Raw genomic sequence first — 20,732 nt, forward strand, 5'->3', positions numbered from 1 at the left:
TAAACTAAAAAGGCCGTATTGGCATGTGTTGCAGTGTTAATATTTCATCATTGATAGATAAACTATCAGACTGCGTGGTCAATAGTAGTGGGTTTCAGTAGGCTTTTAAGCTCGCGAGATTCAACGTGGAAACGGCGCAGGTAATATGAGAGGATGCCATGAGAGGAAATATGACTTATTTGAATGGATGAATGGTTTATTTTGAGCCATGTAAACAAAACAAGAGAATGACATAAAATACAAAAGAAATACATAAATACATTATCTTTACAACTACATTGAAAACATTACACGTGACTAATCTTTTGTCGATGTCAAGATTGGCTCAAAAGGGAGTGGGAAGAAGTAAACTTATTAGGTCCCACCCCTATACATGTACCATATATATTTGCAATATATAATACAATAATACATATAATATAATTCAGTTCAGTGGTTGCTGCGTACATGCTATATATTATCTATATATAATACATTTTACCGTGTTATATATTATCTATATATAATACGGTTTAGCTCGGTTGGTAGAGCGGCCGTGCCAGCAACTTGAGGGTTGCAGTTTCGATTCCCGCATCCGCCAACCTAGTCACTGCCGTTGTGTCCTTGGGCAAGACACTTTACCAACCTGCTCCCAGTGCCACCCACACTGGTTTGAATGTAACTTAGATATTGGATTTCACTATGTAAAGCGCTTTGAGTCACCTGAGAAAAAGCGCTATATAAATATAATTCACTTCACACACACTTACATATATACATATATACACACACATATATACAATTTTTATATATATCCATCCATCCATCCATTTTCTACCGCTTATTCCCTTTCGGGGTCGCGGGGGGCGCTGGCGCCTATCTCAGCTACAATCGGGCGGAAGGCGGGGTACACCCTGGACAATTCGCCACCTCATCGCAGGGCCATATATATATATATACATATATATATATATATATATATATATATATATATATATATATATATATATATATATATATATATATATACATACATATACATATGTATATATATATATATACATACACATACATACATACACATACACACATAATCACATACATACACAAATGCATATACCCAAAATACACATATGTCCATCATATACACACACACACTCACACACACACACTCACACACACATATATAAATACTATATATATAATAGTATATATAATATACACTTTTGTCTAAACATTATTAACAGTTTATGGTGCCTATGGGAACAAGCTTTCATTTTGACTGTGATATTAGTGGTTAAAAGTGGATCTGTGGCTGTGGAGCTGCTGCCCCTGATCAACAGGACCTGAGGACCACTATGTGTCCTATGCTGTGCATTAAAAGAGACGAGGCGAGCCCCCTGCCAGGGGAGTTATGTTGAGTGTTGCCTTTGTTATTATTTTTTCTGACAGATACATGGTTAATCTCATACCTCCTTCCTTTTAATTCCAATTGGCTTGAAATTTCTCACACAACCTCCTTAGAGCGCCGCTAATTAGATTCAGGCTTGGAATTGTACGAACTCTAATACTTATAGTTAAAAAGTGACCGCATTCAAAAGATAAACAAAAGAGTTTCATCTGGTGGGGCAGCGACCCACCTGCCCCTCCAATAGGACAGGTGGGTCGGCAACCCGCGGCTCTTTGATCACTTTGATGTGGCTCAGCTGCAAAATTGCCGACCCCAACGACTATTCCATGAGCTTTCCGGATTTTAGTGCCTCTCTCAGAAATCACCCGGGGATAACATTTTCCAATTTTCACCTGGACTACAATACTGAGGGTGCGGAGTGATGGCAACGTCTTTGACCTCCTCTACAACATGTCATCGCGCCCGCTTTTGCAACACGCGATCCGCGTGTTGACTGGTCATTTCATGTTCAGCCTCTGTTAACACACAAAAGCGACTGCAACGCATGCTTAGTCAACAGCCATACAGGTTACACTGAGGGTTGTAATACAAACAACTTTAACACTCTTACTAATATGCGCCACTATGTGAACCCACACCAAACAAGAATGACATACACATTTTGGGAGAACATCGGCACTGTAACACAACATAAACACAAAAGAACAAATACCCAGAATTCCATGCATCCCTACTCTTATAATAATAATAATAATGGATTAGATTTATATCGCGCTTTTCTATTGTTAAATACTCAAAGCGCTCACAGAGAAGTGGGAACCCATCATTCATTCACACCTGGTGGTGGTAAGCTACATCTGTAGCCACAGCTGCCCTGGGGTGAACTGACGGAAGGGCGGCTGCCAGTTTGCGCCTACGGCCCCTCCGACCACCACCAATCATTCATTCATCATTCATTCACCAGTGTGAGCGGTGGACACTACGGCAGCGACTTTGATGTCAATAGGTGGGAAGCGAACCTGCAACCCTCAGGTTTCCGGCACGGCCGCTCTACCCACTACGCCATGCCGCCCCACTTCTTCCGGGCTACATTAGCACCAAACCCCACCCCCTCCAACCCCGCCTCCCTCAACCGACGCATGGAGGTGTTGGGGGGATTTGGTGTTAGCAGGGTGTATAATGTAGCCCAGAAGAGTGGGATGCATGGGATTCTGGGTATTTGTTCTTTTGTGTTTATGTTGTTGTAAGCTTTTTCCTACTCACAGTGCCACAGATCCACGCCAGAAGGCAGTTGCTCAGAGTTGACAGGGTTTTTAATATAGTTCTTCTCGACCAAGTGCATTTTCATGTAGACTTTTCAGTCTCTCCAATCCTATCACCTCCTCTTCTGCCGGCTGCTCATTCTTAAAGACAACAGTTGATTAGATTCACGCGTACCACCTGCGAAATCTAATCACCTGCCAGCTGCGTCTCGCCGTCCCGCCCATGCCACGCCCCCGTCTGAGGGTGCACTGTCTCCAGTAGCCCAGACGGGGTCGCTGACATTTACATCTGCAGTGTGCTGATGACAACCTCCCTCCACAGTTGTGTTACAGTGCCGATGTTCTCCCAAAATGTGTTTGTCATTCTTGTTTGGTGTGGGTTCACACGGTGGCGCATATTAGTAAGAGTGTTAAAGTTATTTATATCACAACCCTCAGTGTAACCTGTATGGCTGTTGAACAAGTATGCCTTGCGATCGTTTGCGTGTGTCAGCAGAAGCCTCGTACGACATGTGACCGGGCTGGCAAGCTGATTGGACTTGTAGAAGCTGACAAAGGCAGCACCTTCATTGGTTGCCCTTATTATTGTTAATTGAGGGAAAATTTGATCCGACATTCGGTAGTCTCTCGGAATATTCAGGATGGTTAGCAAGTGTGCTGCTGTCGAAGCGGCATTCATAAAAAACTCCCACTGTTTTATTTATTTTGTGAACAGGTCAAAATGGCTCTTTGAGTGGTTAAGGTTGCCGACCCCTCCAATAGAGTAATTAGCTATTTCACCAATCTTGTAAAGGTAAATGAGCTACTTCCTGCCAGAGAGACCCTCATTAGCTGCACTGCTGAATCTATTATGTTTAGCTCCAGGCATGTTCTTGTTAGGATTGATATCGCAGCTGCTGACAGAAAAGAAAAACATGTTTTTTGGTGTGATTATAATCAATCTAACTTATTCGTAACTCCCATGTGATTGGTGATTGGCAGATACTTCAAGAAGTTCCAGTACTGCGGCTACGCGCCGCACGTGCGCAGCTGCAAGCCCAACACGGACGGCATCTCCTCCTTCGAGGACCTGCTGGCCAACATCGTGCTGAGGGTCTTCGTCTGGGTGGTCTCGGCCACCACCTGCCTGGGCAACGTCTTCGTCATCTGCATGCGCTCGTACATCCGCTCGGAGAACAAGCTGCACGCCATGTGCATCATCTCCCTCTGCTGTGAGTCACAAATACACGCTGGGAATCATGCACTTTATGTACACCCTTTGGCCCCAATATTAGGTACACGCCATTTAAAGGCCTACTGAAAAGAACACCACACAGTCTGATAGTTTATACATCAATGATGAAATATTAACATTGCAACACATGCCAATACGGCCTTTTTAGTTTACTAAATTACAATTTTAAATTTCCCGCGGAGTTTCCTGTTGAAAACGTTGTGGAATGTTTGTGACGTTATTGGTTGGAGGGGACATATTAGCCCAGCACCACTTACGGCTAAAAGTTGTCTCTTTTCATCGCGCAATTACACAATATTTTGGACATCTGTGTTAGTGAATCTTTTGCAATTTGTTCAATTAATAATGGAGAAGTCAAAGTAGAAAGATGGAGGTGGGAAGCTTTAAGCCTTTAGCCACACAAACACATGGTGTTTCCTTGTTTAAAATTCCCGGAGGTGAAGCTTTACTATGGATCAGAGCGGTCCAGCGCACATGGATCCCGACTACATGTCAACCGGCATTTTTCGGTGAGAAAATTGTGGTAATAAGTCGCCTCTTACCGGAGATCAGCGAAGCCGCCGACCTCCTGTAGCTGCCGTGACTTCTCTCAGAGACTCTGGCGTCAAAACACCCGTGGCCACACCCTTCCAACTTTAAGGTACTGATTAACTCACTAAAACACTAGCAACACAATAGGCAGATAAGGGATTTTCCAGAATTATCCTAGGAAATGTGTCTAATAACATCTGAATCGCTCTCACTGCAATCACCTTTTTTTTTTGTTTTCTAGTCCTTCACTCTAAATTTCCTCATCCACGAATCGTTCATCCTCGCTCAAATTAATGGGGAAACTGTCACTTTCTCGGTCCGAATAGCTCTAGCTGCTGCTGGCTATGATTGTAAACAATATGAGGATGTGAGGAGCCCCACAACCAGTGATGTCACGCGCACATTGTCTGCTACTTCTGGTAAAGGGAAGGCTTTTTTATCAGAGACCTAATTTTGCGAACTTTATCGTCGATGTTCTCTACTAAATCCTTTCAGCAAAAATATGGCAATATCGCGAAATGATCAAGTATGACACATAGAATGGACCTGCTATCCCCGTTTGAATAAAAAAATCTCATTTCAGTAGGCCTTTCATGACATGGGGTACAATCATTCTGACCTTACAAAAATAACAGTGTTCAATAAATTATAGCATCTTGTTGTTATGTTTGTTTCCACAAGGAAAAATTACATTGCAGGAGAAAATCTGTATGCCACGAACTTAAAACACTTTTGACAAACCAATCCACTGAGTACCAAACAATAATTTTTATTTCGTAATCATCTACAAACCCCGTTTCCATATGAGTTGGGAAATTGTGTTAGATGTAAATATAAACAGAATACAATGATTTGCTAATCCTTTTCCACCCATATTCAGTTGAAAGCACTACAAAGACAAGATATTTGATGTTGAAACTCATAAACTTTTTTTTTTTTTGCAAATAATAATTAACCTTGAATTTCATGGCTGCAACACATGCCAAAGTAGTTGGGAAAGGGCATGTTCACCACTGTGTTACATCACCTTTTTTTTTAACAACACTCAATAAACATTTGGGAACTGAGGAAACTAATTGTTGAAGCTTTGAAAGTGGAATTCTTTACTATTCTTGCTTGATCTACAGCTTAAGTTGTCATATTTTACACTTCATAATGCGCCACACATTTTCGATGGGAGACATGTCTGGACTGCAGATGGGCCAGGAAAGTACCCGCAGTCTTTTACTACGAAGCCACGCTGTTGTAACACGTGGCTTGGCATTGTTTTGCTGAAATAAGCAGGGGCGTCCATGATAACCTTGCTTGGATAACAACATATGATGCTCCAAAACCTGTATGGACCATTCAGCATTAATGGTGCCTTCACAGATGTGTAAGTTACCCATGCCTTGGGCACTAATACATCCCCATACCATCACAGATGCTGGCTTTTCAACTTTGCGCCTATAACAATCCAGATGGTTATTTTCCTCTTTGTTCCGGAGGACACCACATCCACAGTTTCCAAATATAATTTGAAATGTGGACTCGTTAGACCACAGAAAACTTTTCCACTTTGCATCAGTTACTGACGGTGGTTTTATGAAGTGTTCCTGAGCCCGTGTGGTGATATCCTTTACACACTGGTGTCGGTTTTTGATGCAGTACCGCCTGAAGGATCAAAGGTCCGTAATATCATCGCTTACGTGCAGTGATTTCTCTAGATTCTCTGAACCTTTTGATGATTTTACGGACCGCAGATGGTAAAATCCCTAAATTCCTTGCAATAACTCGTTCAGAAATGTTGTTCTAAAACTGTTCAACAATTTGCTTACAAATTGGTGACCCTCGCCCCATCTTTGTTTGTGAATTACTTAGCATTTCATTAAAGCTGCTTTTATACCCAAGTTTGGCACCCACCTGTTCCCAATTAGCCTGCACACCTGTGGGATGTTCCAAATAAGTGTTTGATGAGCATTCCTCAACTTTATCAGTATTTATTGCCACCTTTCCCAACTTCTTTGTCACGTGTTGCTGGCATCAAATTATAAAGTTATGATTATTTGCAAAAAAAATATATATTTTAATCAGTTTGAACATCAAATATGTTATCTTTGTAGCATATTCAACTGAATATGGGTTGAAAAGGATTTGCAAATCATTGTATTCTGTTTACATTTACATCTAACACAATTTCCCAACTCATGTGGAAACAGGGTTTGTATCATGTTCAAAAGCCAAAACCAGGGAAGTTGGCACATTGTGTAAACGGTGAATAAAAACAGAATACAAAGATTTGCAAATCCTTTTCAACGTATGTTCAATTGAATAGACTGCAAAGACAAAATATTTAATGTTCACATTGAGAAAGTTATTCTTTTTTTTTTTGCGCAAATAATCATGAACTTAGAATTTAATGGCAGCAACACATTGCAAAAAAGTTGGCACAGGGGCATTTTTACCACTGTGTTACATGGCCTTTCCTTTTAACAACACTCAGTAAACGTTTGGGAACTGTGGAGTCACATTTTTTAAACGTATCAGGTGGAATTATTTCCCATTCTTGCTTGATATTCAGCTTAAGTTGTTCAACAGTCTCCCTTCTGCGATTTTAGGCTTCATATTGCACCACGCATTTTCAATGGGAGACAGGTCTGGACTACAGGCAGGCCAGTCTAGTACCCGCACACTTTTACTATGAAGCCACATTGTTGTATCACGTGGCTGAACATTGTCTTGCTGAAATAAGCAGGGGCGTCCATGATAACGTTGCTTGGATTGCAACATATGTCACTCCAAAACCTGTATGTACCTTTCAGTCTTAACGGTGCCTTCACAGATGTGTAACTTACCCATGCCTTGGGCACTAATACACCTCCATACCATCACAGATGCTGGCTTTTGAACTTTGCGCCTAAAACAATCTGGATGGTTCTTTTCCTCTTTGTTCCGGAGGACACAACGTCCACAGTTTCCAAAAAATATTTGAAATGTGGACTCATTACACCACAGTACACTTTTCCACTTTGCATCAGTCCATCTTAGATGAGCTTGGGCCCAGCAAAGCCGGCAGCTTTTCTGGGTGTTGTCGATAAATGGCTTTGGCTTTGCATACTAGAGTTTTAACTTGCACTTATAGATGTACTGACCAACTGTAGTTACTAACAGTGGTTAGTAACCACTGTGAGCCCATGTGGTGATATCCTTTACACACTGATTTTGCTTTTTGATGCCTGGAGGGATCGATGGTCTGCAATGTCATCGCTTACGTGCAGTGATTCTCTGAACCTTTTGATGATATTACGGACCGTAGATGGTGAAATCCCTAAATTCCTATGCAATAGCTTGTGTTGGGGTTTTACAGGGAAAGGTGACGGCAACAGACACTAGAGAGCTTGTAGCTCTATAGATTTATTATATATATAAACTATATATATAATAATCAAACAATAGAATATAAATCAAGGAAATGGAGTGTGAACGAGATCCAAAAGTGTATGTGGTGTGTGGCTATGTGTGTGATTAGCTGAGGTGTGGGTTACCAAATGTTGTGGAGAGCGAAGTAACACGGAAGTCCGTAGGGCAGGAGCGAAGAGACAAGATCCCTGTCCAAGCGGGGGAAGTCAAGGATTGAGGGTGGCAGTGAAAGTCCAGAGGGAGATCCAGGGAAAAAGTGAGACGCACAGCTCACTTTAAAGACGACACATACACTTTCTTGTGTCGGGGACGACACAAGAAAACACGCACTGAAAACACGGATGGGCAAACACAGCGAGAGCAGGATTACATGAAGCAGGACGTGGTTTACTGTACTCGAACAGAAGACTGGTATGCCAGGTTGTCCAGGCTTATGAAGGCAGCTCCTTCATTACTGGCAGGTGTGATGTTTGCCGGTGAACGATTGCAGCTGACGGCTGCTGCAGGACGGAGTCGCACGCGGCTCGTCCCTGGATGTGCGCGCCCGTGGGCGTGTCCCGAGGTGCACACAGATGGATGAGCGGCGTTGGCAGGAGTCTGAGCCGTAACAGCTTGTTGAGAAATGCTGTTCTTAAACTGTTCGACAATTTTCTCATGCATTTGTTTTCAAAGTGGTGACCCTTGCATTATCCTTGTTTGTGAATGACTGAGTATTTCATGGAAGCTGCTTTTACGCCCAATCATGGCACCCACCTGTTCCCAATTAGCCTGTTCACCTGTGGGATGTTCCAAATAAGTGTTTGATGAGCATTTCTCAACTTTCTCAGTCTTTTTTGCCATTTGTGCCAGCTGTTTTGAAACATGTCGCAGGCATCAAATTCCAAATGAGCAAATATTTGCAAAAAAAAATAACAAAAGTTTTCCAGTTTGATAGTATCTTGTCTTTGCAGTCTATCCAATTGGATATAAGTTGAAAGGGATTTGCAAATCATTGTATTCTGTTTTTATTTACATTTACACAGCGTGCTGCCCTGCTCTTCAGGAGATTTTAAATTCCCCCGAAGAGCAGGGAAACCTGCGAAACAGGCTTGTAGTGATGAAATAGCCTGATTGATATATATATATATATATCAATCAATCAATCAATCAATGTTTATTTATATAGCCCTAAATCACAAATGTCTCAAAGGACTGTACGAACCATTACGACTACGACATCCTCGAAAGAACCCACATAAGGGCAAGGAAAACTCACACCCAGTGGGCAGGGAGAATTCACACCCAGTGGGACGCCAGTGACAATGATGACTATGAGAAACCTTGGAGAGGACCTCAGATGTGGGCAACCCCCCACCCCCTTCTAGGGGACCGAAAGCAATGGATGTCGAGCGGGTCTAACATGATACTGTGAAAGTTCAATCCATAGTGGCTCCAACACAGCCGCGAGAGTTCAGTTCAAGGCGGATCCAAGACAGCAGCGAGAGTCCCGTCCACAGGAAACCATCCCAAGCGGAGGCTGATCAGCAGCGTAGAGATGTCCCCAACCGATACACAGGTGAGCGGTCTATCCTGGGTCCCGACGAGCGGTCCATCCTGGGTCTCGACTCTGGACAGCCAGTACTTCATCCATGGTCACCGGACCGGACCCCCTCCACAAGGGAGGGGGGGACAGAGGAGGAAAAAGAAAAGAAGCGGCAGATCAACTGGTCTAAAAAGGAGGTCTATTTAAAGGCTAGAGTATACAAATGAGTTTTTTAAGGTTAGACTTAAATTCTATATATATATATATATATATATATATATATATATATATATATATATATATATCCTGGCCAATTTTTTTTTAACCCAATGCGCCCCCCGGGTCAAAAATTTTGGGGACCCCTGATCTACTCTAAGTAAACACCAATAATAGTTTTCCAGATCAAGTAGCAAAACGTAACCATTTTTAATTTAAATGACTGTTATTTCTTTTATTGCACTATCTTAATTCTACTTGTTTTGTTTAATGTATAGTGTCTATGAGATTTTAAAAAAGCGCTTTTAAAGAAAACATATTATTATTACTACTTTCTTTTTTAGAGCTCATGAAATGATAAAAGTGAACTTAATGCCGCAAAACCAACAAAATATTATACACGGTGGCATGATGTACCATGTGTCAGCTCGCTGGTTTATACGGCCGTCCAATTTATGGCGAACGGCACTTAAATAAGAACGTCTGACTCTTTTTGTACAAGAGGCACGCATTCTTTTAAATGGCTGAAAGGCACTTCTCATTTAACGAACACAAAGAACATCCCAGGAGTGGTTTTGCACAGTATAGATGTTCCAGCAGCACTGTAATCACGCTGCAATTTACTGCTGCAACACCAGGAGGGAGGCAGCAGAAAAAGACTGGAAAGCATTTCATACATCTATTTTACACATGTCCTTATAACGGTCTCAGCTGTAGACCCTGGACAAACAAACATTCACACCTATGGATCATTGCCATTGACAGTCACAACTATGGTACCAGGCCCCTAAGAGGTGCTCTCACACGTCTTAAACCCCAAAAGTGATGTTTTGAAAAAGACTGTAATGTATAGATCAGGGGTCGAGAACCTTTTTGGCTGAGAGAGCCATGATATTTTTAACACTGAATACAACTGTCAGGTTCAAACACTGATGTCATGTATTAAACAGACAAGAAGCAAGGAATTCAACAGAGACTGGATTCAATTTAGCTCAATGAGGAGAAACCCGTAGACCTGTACCCTTGTACAGTGTCGTCCCACAAGAGAATTCTATGCCTCCTAACAACTAAATATGTGCATCTCTTATTCTTTTTAATAACATTGTTATTCTGAAGTTAACCAATAATTAATAAAATACTCTTGACCATTAATGCGACTTCTTGAACAGGTGCGGTAAACACGGATGGAACATGAGAATGTTTTATATTTTGAACGTTATTTTTAACACTGTGATTACCAGCGGAATTATTCATTACTTATCGTGTTAAGCAACGTCAGCTAAGATTTATCTGAGAGCCAGATGCAGTCATCGAAAGAGCCGCATCTGGCTCGAGAGCCATAGGTCCCCTACCCCTGGTATAGGGCAATCACTTACTGGAATTGACTTCCACAATATCTACTATCAGTCACCAGCATAGTGGGTTTTAAGAATATACTAAGAGGAGAATTATTGCGGAAAGAGATTATTCTACATCCCAAGAGCTGGATTCTGTAGCCGAGGATCGGACCGCCAAGTGCCCTGCCTTCGGCTGTCGCCCAGCTCACAATGCACCCGACCTCTATGGCCCCTCCTATGAGTGGTGAGACCATTGGAGGGATGACCCATGTTGCCTCTTCGGGCTGTCCCCCATGGGGCCAGGCCCGGCCACCAGGCGCTCGCCATCGTGCGCCAACTCCGGGCCTGGCTCCAGAGCGGGGCCCCGGTGACCCGCGTCCGGGCAAGGGAAATCTGAGCCCATTTTGTTGTAATTCCATAGAAGTCTTTGAGCTGCTCTTTGTCTGATCACTCACCTAGGACCTGTTTGTCTTGGGAGACCCTACCAGGGGTCATGAAATCCCCCGGACAACATAGCTCCTAGGATCATTGGGACACGCAAACTCCTCTACCACGGTAAGGTAGCAGCTCAGACTTGGAGAAGGCATTCGACCGTGACCCTCGGGAAGTCCTGTGGGGAGTGCTCAGAGAGTATGGGGTACCGGACTGTCTTATTATGGCGGTCCGCTCCCTGTATGATCAGTGTCAGAGCTTGGTCCACATTGCTGGCAGTAAGTCGGACTCGTTTCCAGTGAGGGTTGGACTCCGCCAAGGCTGTCCTTTGTCACCGATTCTGTTCATAACTTTTATGGACAGAATTTCTAGGCGCAGTCAAGGCGTTGAGGGGTTCCGGTTTGGTGGCCGCGGGATTAGGTCTCTGCTTTTAGCAGATGATGTGGTCCTGATGGCTTTATATGTCACTTTGTCTGAGTCCAGTATTTGAAGAAAATGCTCCTTTTAGGAACTGAGAAGCCAAGCATCCTTAGGATGTAACGGTTTTGTGGATTCCGTGGTATTTTGGTTCCAAAACCCCCACAGTTATGCCGCAACGTGTGACGCATCAAACGGAATCAGAATCACTTTCACTGTGTCACTTTCTCCAAGTCCAGTATTTGAAGAAAATGCTCCTTTTAGGAACTAAAAAGCCAAGCATTGGGATATAATGGTTTTGTAGATACCACAATGTGACGGCATCAAACGGAATCAGAATCATTTTATATGTCACTTTGTGTGAGTCCAGTATTTGAAGAAAATGTTTCTATTAGGAACTAAGAAGGAAAGCATACTCCGGATGTAACGGTTTTGAAGAAACCGCGGTATTTTGGTTCCAAAACCCCCAGAGTAATGCTGTGACGTGTACCGGTATCAAATGGAATCAGAATCACTTCCAAGTTGTCACTTTCTTCAAGTCCATTATTGAAGAAAATGCTCCCTTTAGGAACTAAAATGCCAAGTATTGGGATATAATGGTTTTGTAGATGCCGCAGTATTTTGGTTCCAAAACCCCCACAGTAATGCCGTGATGTGTGACGCATCAAACAGAATCAGAATCTCTTTCACTGTATCACTTTCTCCGAGTCCAGTTTTTGAAGAAAATGCTCCTTTTAGGAACTAAAAATCCAAGCATTGGGATATAATGGTTTTGTAGATACCACAGTGTGACGGCATCAAACCGAATCAGAATCACTTTACATGTCACTTTGTCCGAGTCCAGTATTTGAAGAAAATTTTCTTATTAGGAACTAAGAAGGAAAGCATACTCCGGATCTAAAGGTTTTGAAGAAACCACGGTATTTTGGTTCCAAAACCCCCACAGTAATGCTGTGACGTGTACCGGTATCAAATGGAATCAGAATCACTTCCAAGTTGTCACTTTCTTCAAGTCCATTATTGAAGAAAATGCTCCTTTTAGGAACTAAAATGCCAAGTATTGGGATATAATGGTTTTGTAGATACCGCGGTATTTTGGTTCCAAAACCCCCACAGTAATGCCGTGACGTGTGACGCATCAAACAGAATCAGAATCTCTTTCACTGTGTCACTTTCTCCAAGTCCAGTTTTTGAAGAAAATGCTCCTTTTAGGAACTAAAAAGCCAAGCATTGGGATATAATGGTTTTGTAGATACCACAGTGTGACGGCATCAAACGGAATCAGAATCACTTTACATGTCACTTTGTCCGAGTCCAGTATTTGAAGAAAATGTTTCTATTAGGAACTAAGAAGGAAAGCATACTCCGGATGTAACGGTTTTGAAGAAACCGCGGTATTTTGGTTCCAAAACCCCCACAGTAATGCTGTGACGTGTGACGGTATCAAATGGAATCAGAATCACTTCCAAGTTGTCACTTTCTTCAAGTCCATTATTGAAGAAAATGCTCCTTTTAGGAACTAAAATGCCAAGTATTGGGATATAATGGTTTTGTAGATACCGCAGTATTTTGGTTCCAAAACCCCCACAGTAATGCCGTGACGTGTGACGCATCAAACAGAATCAGAATCTCTTTCACTGTATCACTTTCTCCGAGTCCAGTTTTTTAAGAAAATGCTCCTTTTAGGAACTAAAAATCCAAGCATTGTGATATAATGGTTTTGTAGATACCACAGTGTGACGGCATCAAACCGAATCAGAATCACTTTACATGTCACTTTGTCCGAGTCCAGTATTTGAAGAAAATGTTTCTATTAGGAACTAAGAAGGAAAGCATACTCCGGATGTAACGGTTTTGAAGAAACCGCGGTATTTTGGTTCCAAAACCCCCACAGTAATGCTGTGACGTGTGACGCATCAAACAGAATCAGAATCTCTTTCACTGTGTCACTTTCTCCAAGTCCAGTTTTTGAAGAAAATGCTCCTTTTAGGAACTAAAAAGCCAAACATACTTAAGATGTAACGGTTTTATAAATACCGCTGTATTTAATTAACTTAAAATGTTATCGCTGCGACACGTGCCAAAGTAGTTGGGAAAGGGCATGTTCACCACTGTGTTACATCACCTTTTCTTTTAACAACACTCAATAAACGTTTGGGAACTGAGGAAACTCATTTGGAATTCTTTCACATTCTTGTTTTATGTAGAGCTTCAGTCATTCAACAGTCCGGGGTCTCTGCTGTCGTATTTTATGCTTCATAATGCGCCACACATTTTCGATGGGAGACAGGTCTGGACTGCAGGCGGGCCAGGAAAGTACCCGCACTCTTTTTTTACGAAGCCACGCTGTTGTAACACTTGTCTTGCTAAAATAAGCAGTGGCGTCCATGATAACGTTGCTTGGATGACAACATATGTTGCTCCAAAACCTGTATGGACCATTCAGCATTGATGGTGCCTTCACAGATGTGTAAGTTACCCATGCCTTGGGCACTAATACACCCCCATACCATCACAGATGCTGGCTTTTGAACTTTGCGCCTATAACAATCCGAATGGTTATTTTCCTCTTTGTTCTGGAGGACACCACATCTTCTGTTTCCAAATATGATTTGAAATGTGGACTCGTCAGACCACAGAACACTTTTCCACTTTGCATCAGTCCATCTTAAGTGAGCTCGGGCCCAGCCAAGCCGCCGGCATTTCAGGATATTGTTGATAAATGGGTTTGGCTTTGCATAGTAGAGTTTTAACTTGCACTTTCAGATGTAGCAACCAACTGTAGTTACTGACAGTGGTTTTATCAAGTGTTCCTGAGCCCATGTGGTGATATCATTTACACACTGATGTCGGTTTTTGATGCAGTACCGCCTGAAGGATCAAAGGTCCGTAATATCATCGCTTACATGCAGTGATGTCTCCAGATTCTCCAAACTTTTTGATGATTTTAAGGACTTTAGATGGTAAAATCCCTAAAAATCCTTGCAATAGCTCGTTGAGAAATGTTGTTCTAAAACTGTTCGACAATTTGCTTACAAAGTGGTGACCCTCACCCCATCCTTGTTTGTGAATTACTTAGCATTTCATGAAAGCTGCTTTTATACCCAATCTTGACACCCAACTGTTCCCAATTAGCCTGCACACCTGTGGGATGTTCCATATGGACGGCGTGGCGCAGTGGAGGAGTGGGCGTGCGCAACCCGAGGGTCCCTGGTTCAATCCCCATCTAGTACCAACCTCGTCACGTCCGTTGTGTCCTGAGCAAGACACTTCACCCTTGCTCCTGATGGCTGCTGGTTAGCGCCTTGCATGGCAGCTCCCTCCATCAGTGTGTGAATGGGTAAATGTGGAAGTAGTGTCAAAGCGCTTTGAGTACCTTGAAGGTAGAAAAGCGCTGTACAAGTACAACCCATTTATCATGTATTTATTTATAAGTGTTTGATGAGCATTCCTCAACTTTATCAGTATTTATTGCCACCTTTCCCAACTTCTTTGTCACGTGTTACTGGCATCAAATTCTAAAGTTAATGATTATTTGCAAAAAAATATGTTTATCAGTTTGAACATCAAATGTGTTGTTTTTGTCGCATATTCAACTGAATATGGGTTGAAAATGATTTGCAAATCATTGTATTCCGTTTATATTTACATCTAACACAATTTCCCAACTCATATGGAAACGGGGTTTGTAGATATATATATATACTGTATACGTCGTGATCAAAAGTTTACATACACTTGTAAAGAACATAATGTCATGGCTCTCTACAACTTTTTTTTTTTTTTTTTTTTTACGATTCAGTGATTGGAGCACAAGTTTGGTTCTTTTATGAAGTTATTATGGGTCTAATGAAAATGTGACCAAATCTGCTGGGTCAAAAGTATACATACAGCAATGTTAATATTTGGTTACATGTCCCTTGGCAAGTTTCACTGCAATCAAGCGCTTTTGGTAGCCACCCACAAGTTGAATCTTTGACCACAACTCTTGACAAAATTGGTGCAGTTCAGCTAAATGTGTTGGTTTTCTGTCATGGACTTGTTTTTTTCAGCATTGTCCACACGTTTAAGTCAGGACTTTGGGAAGGCCATTCTAAAACCTTCATTCTAGCCTGATTTGGCCATTCCTTTACCACTTTCAACGTGTGTTTGGAGTTTTCCGTTGTCCTGTTGGAACACCCAACTGCGCCCAAGACCAGAGGTGGGTAGAGTAGCCAGAAATTGTACTCAAGTTAGAGTACAGTTACTTTAGAGATCTATTTACTCTAGTAAAAGTAAGGAGTAGTCACCCAAATATTTACTTGAGTAAAAGTAAAAATATGTTGTGAAAAAACTACTCAAGTACTGAGTAACTGATGAGTAACCTGATTACGGCAACAAATAATGCACAAAAACATAAAAATAGCAATGAGCAAATTCAGAGCCAGGAATATCTCTTAAGCAACTAAAACAATAATATATATTAAATAATAGTACATTAAAATAAAATGAAAAAATGGCACATTGAGCCACAGTAACTTAACAGCACCATAAGCTCAGTACGCATTCATTGATTTTATTGATTGATTGATTGATTGAAACTTGTATTGTAGATTGTACAGTACAGTACATATTCTGTACAATTGACCACTAAATGGTAACACCCCAATACGTTTTTCAACGTTTATCAATTACTTAGTAAATGACCAAGTCGAGGTGATCTACCATATATATACATATACATACATATCATTTATACACACACATATCATACATACACACATAAATCATTTATACGCACACTATATATATACAGTATATAATTTATATTTATTTATTTTGCCGTTTTTGTTCACATGTTGAAGGTGTTTTATTGAATATACAAGCATGTTTAACACATAGATTCCTATCTTTCATGAAGACAAGAATATAAGTTGGTGTATTACCTGATTCTGATGACTTGCATTGATTGGAAAAAGACAGTACGTCCACGTTGTCAAATGGAGGAGAAAAAAAGTTCCTCTTTTCTGTCTAATACCACATGAAAGTCGTTGGTTTTTGGCATCTTATTTGTCCAGCTTCCATATTCGTTTTTATACACTTTACAAGAAATACATTGGCGGCAAAGTCCGTAGCTTGCTAGCTTGTTTGCACTGGCTTTTGGAGACTCTTATTTTGTTAGCGCAGGCGCGATGGAGTGGCTCTTTTATTTTGAAGACAGGAACTGTGCGATCAGCCTTTAGGCTTTTGACGGGAAGTACGGTTGAAATTAAAAGTGTCTTTTTTCCTTTACACTTTTGATTGATTGATTGAAACTTTTATTATTAGATTTCACAGTACAGTACATATTCCGTACAATTGACCACTAAAGGGTAACACCCCAATATGTTTTTCAACTTGCTTAAGTCGGGTTTTACGCATCACGGTCATGTGACCGCCTGGCTCTGTTTGATTGGTCCAACGTCACCAGTGACTGCATGTGATTGGTGAAACGCAGGTATGCGTAGATCCTGCTTTGAAGCTCTGTCATTAACCAAAACAAACATTAATAGATCGATAAAAAAAAAGTAGCGAATAGCGAGCTGAATGTAGATAAATGGAACGGAGTAAAAGTAGCGTTTCTTCTCTAGAAATATACTCAAGTAAAAGTAAAAGTATGTTGCATAAAAACAACTCGTAGAAGTACAATTAATCCCAAAAGTTACTTAAGTAAATGTAACGGAGTAAATGTAGCGCGTTACTACCCACCTCTGCCCAAGACCCAACCTTCGCGCTGATGATTTTAGGTTATCCTGAAGAATTTGGAGGTAGACCTCCTTTTTCATTGGCCCATTTACTCTCTGTAAAGCACCAGTTCCATTGGCAGCAAAACAGGCCCAGAGCATAATACTAACACCACCATGCTTGACGGTAGGCCTAGTGTTTCTGGGAATAAACGCCTCACCTACCATGTATTGATTTACATGGACCCCGACTTAAACAAGTTTAAAAAATTTAGTGTTCAATTGTACGGAATATGTACTGTACTGTACAATCTAATAATATAAGTTTCAATCAATCAATCAATCAACCTTTTGTCCTCCAAACATATTGCTGGGTTTTGTGGTCAAACAGCAAACATTTTTGTTTCATCTAACCACAGAACTTTCCTCCAGAAGGTCTTAACTTTGTCCATGTGATGTCAGATGAAACAAATATTGAGCTGTTTGGCCACAATACCCCACAATATGTTTGGAATACAAATCTTGATCGCGACTGTATATTGTGGAGGTTTCACTCTTGTGTGGGTTTTCCTGGCCGACAGATTTTCGGGAGCCCGGTATAAAGTGCGAGTCAAGTCTTTTATTTTTCATCAACACCCGGGGGTGGCTTGCTCATTCGGCTCTGGGTGTGAATCTCTCTCTCTGGCTCCAACTCCTACAACGTCTCCCGTTCCGGCTGCTCCTAATAAGGGCGACAGGTGATTAGATAACAGGGTCCAGCTGGGCAATCTACTCACCTGTCTTCGAGGCCGGTCCTTGCCCGCCTCCACTCCGCGGCAGGCCACACTCCTCTCCACATATATATACAGTACAGCCCTAAATTTTAAACACACCTTCTCATTCAGTGCACTTTTTTTATTTTCATGACTATTTACACTGTAGATTGTCACATCAAAACTACAAATGTGTATACATGTATACACATATTTATACACATGTGGAGTTATATACATAACAGAAAAAGGTGAAATAAGCGAAAACATGTTTTATTGTTAAGTTACTTCAAAATAGCCACCCTTTGCTCTGGTTACTACTTTGCACATCCTTGGCATTCTGTCATTAGTGTGTGTGTGTGTGTGTGTGTGTGTGTGTGTGTGTGTGTGTGTGTGTGTGTGTGTGTGTGTGTGTGTGTTTGTGTGTGTGTTTTCTTCTTTCTATGGGGTAGCGCAACAAAAAAATTGATAAGCACTGGGTTAAAGCAACAATGGTAACAAATCCCTTTGTCTGCGCAATATTTTATTGTGTTTATCCACAGGGACTAAAGGGACTTGTGCAGCTCAGATTCTATTTCAGGCAATGGCAATTATTTTGACTCGGGAGAAAAACATGTTGCCGGATGGCCATTATCTATATCTTTGTATATGTATATATATATATATATATGTATATATATATATATATATATATATATATATATATATATATATATATATATATATATATAAAATGGTGCCTTCACAGATGTGCAAGTTACCCATACCTTGGGTACTAATACACCCCCATACCATCACAGATGCTGGCTTTTGAACTTTGCGTCGATAACAGTCTGGATGGTTCGCTTCCCCTTTGGTCCGGATGACACGATGTGGAATATTTCAAAAATCTATTTGAAATGTGCACTCGTCAGACCACATAACTCTTTTCCACTTTGCATCAGTCCATCTTAGATGATCTCGGGCCCAGAGAAGCCGGCGCCGCTTCTGGATGTTGTTGATAAATGGCTTTCGCTTTGTACAGTAGAGCTTTAACTTGCGCTTACGGATGTAGCGACGAACTGTATTTAGTGACAGTGGTTTTGTTCCTGAGCCCATGTGGTGATATCCTTTAGAGATTGACGTCGATTTTTGATACAGTGCCGTCTGAGTGATCAAAGGTCACGGACATTCAATGTTGGTTTCCGGCCATGCCACTTACGTGGAGTGATTTCTCCAGATTCTCTGAACCTTTTGATGATATTATGGACCGTTGATGTTGAAATCCCTAAATTTCTTGCAATTGCACTTTGAGAAAGGTTGTTCTTAAACAGTTTGACTATTTGCTCACGCAGTTGTGAACAAAGGGGTGTACCTCGCCTCATCCTTTCTTGTGAAAGGCTGAGCATTTTTTGGTAAGCTGTTTTTATACCCAATCATGGCACCCACCTGTTCCCAATTAGCCTGCACACCTGTGGGATGTTCCAAATAAGTGTTTGATGAGCATTCCTCAACTTTATCAGTGTTTATTGCCACCTTTCCCAACTTCTTTGTCACGTGTTGCAGGCATCAAATTCTAAAGTTAATGATTATTTGCAAAAAAAAAAATGTTTATCAGTTTGAACATCAAATATGTTGTCTTTGTAGCATATTCAACTGAATATGGGTTGAAAAGGATTTTCAAATCCTTGTTTTAAATTTATATTTGCATCTAACACAATTTCCCAACTCATATGGAAAATGGGCCTATATATATATATATATATATATATATATATATATATATATATATATATATATATATATGTTTGGGTACTATTTGTAGGAACACTAATACAAAACCTCACAATGTCTGATTGAATGCTAAAAGCTTTATGACAGACCGCCTTAAAAACAGAATGGAATTTTCAGGGGTTTTTTTTACTAAATGAGGGACCCAGAATAAACATGAAAATAAAGAATGTGGGTTTTACAATATTAACTATGAAGGATAAAACACTAAATATTGACAACATATGAACGTCACTCACCCTCTCCATCGACATATTTTACAATCAACAAAAATGCAACAAACAGCGAAATATGAACGTGAAGGGTAAAAAAAAAAAACTCCCACAATCTGATACATCTGATATATTACTAAGTTTTAGAATTTTGTTGTAAAAATCTCCTTCCGGGTCTGTCTCTGACACCCACATTTCAGGCTGGCCGCTCTGGCAACACTCTGTGGAAACGCTCCCCACCCACACTGCTTGGTGCCTCGTTTGAGCTGCTGTGACTTCGATAACCATCGCAACTAATTAGATGACCATAGTAACGAATTAGATTATCATAGTAACTGATTAGATTACCATGGTAGTGAAGTGAAGTGAATTATATTTATATAGCGCTTTTGTCTAGTGACTCAAAGCGCTTTACATAGTGAAACCCAATATCTAAGTTATATTTTTAAACCAGTGTGGGTGGCACTGGTTGAGAAACGTGGCTTCCCTCAGAGACACTGGCGGTCACCACCCCCGTTGCCACACCCCTCCGATTTTCAGGTACGACCATATAATC

At 41.1% G+C, this 20,732-nt stretch overlaps 1 protein-coding gene across 1 annotated transcript in view; it reads left to right on the top strand.

Moving 5' to 3' along the window:
• rxfp1 (relaxin family peptide receptor 1) overlaps window positions 1-20,732 on the top strand; it is a 325,548-nt gene that overhangs the window by 278,246 nt on the left and 26,570 nt on the right. Inside the window, exon 19 of the mRNA XM_061891899.1 lies at window positions 3,634-3,863. Within this exon, the coding sequence (XP_061747883.1) occupies window positions 3,634-3,863 (230 nt within the window). The remainder of the gene's footprint in view (window positions 1-3,633; window positions 3,864-20,732) is intronic.

Source organism: Nerophis ophidion, linkage group LG29 (assembly GCF_033978795.1).
Source record: "Nerophis ophidion isolate RoL-2023_Sa linkage group LG29, RoL_Noph_v1.0, whole genome shotgun sequence".
NCBI classification, from domain to species: domain Eukaryota; kingdom Metazoa; phylum Chordata; class Actinopteri; order Syngnathiformes; family Syngnathidae; genus Nerophis; species Nerophis ophidion.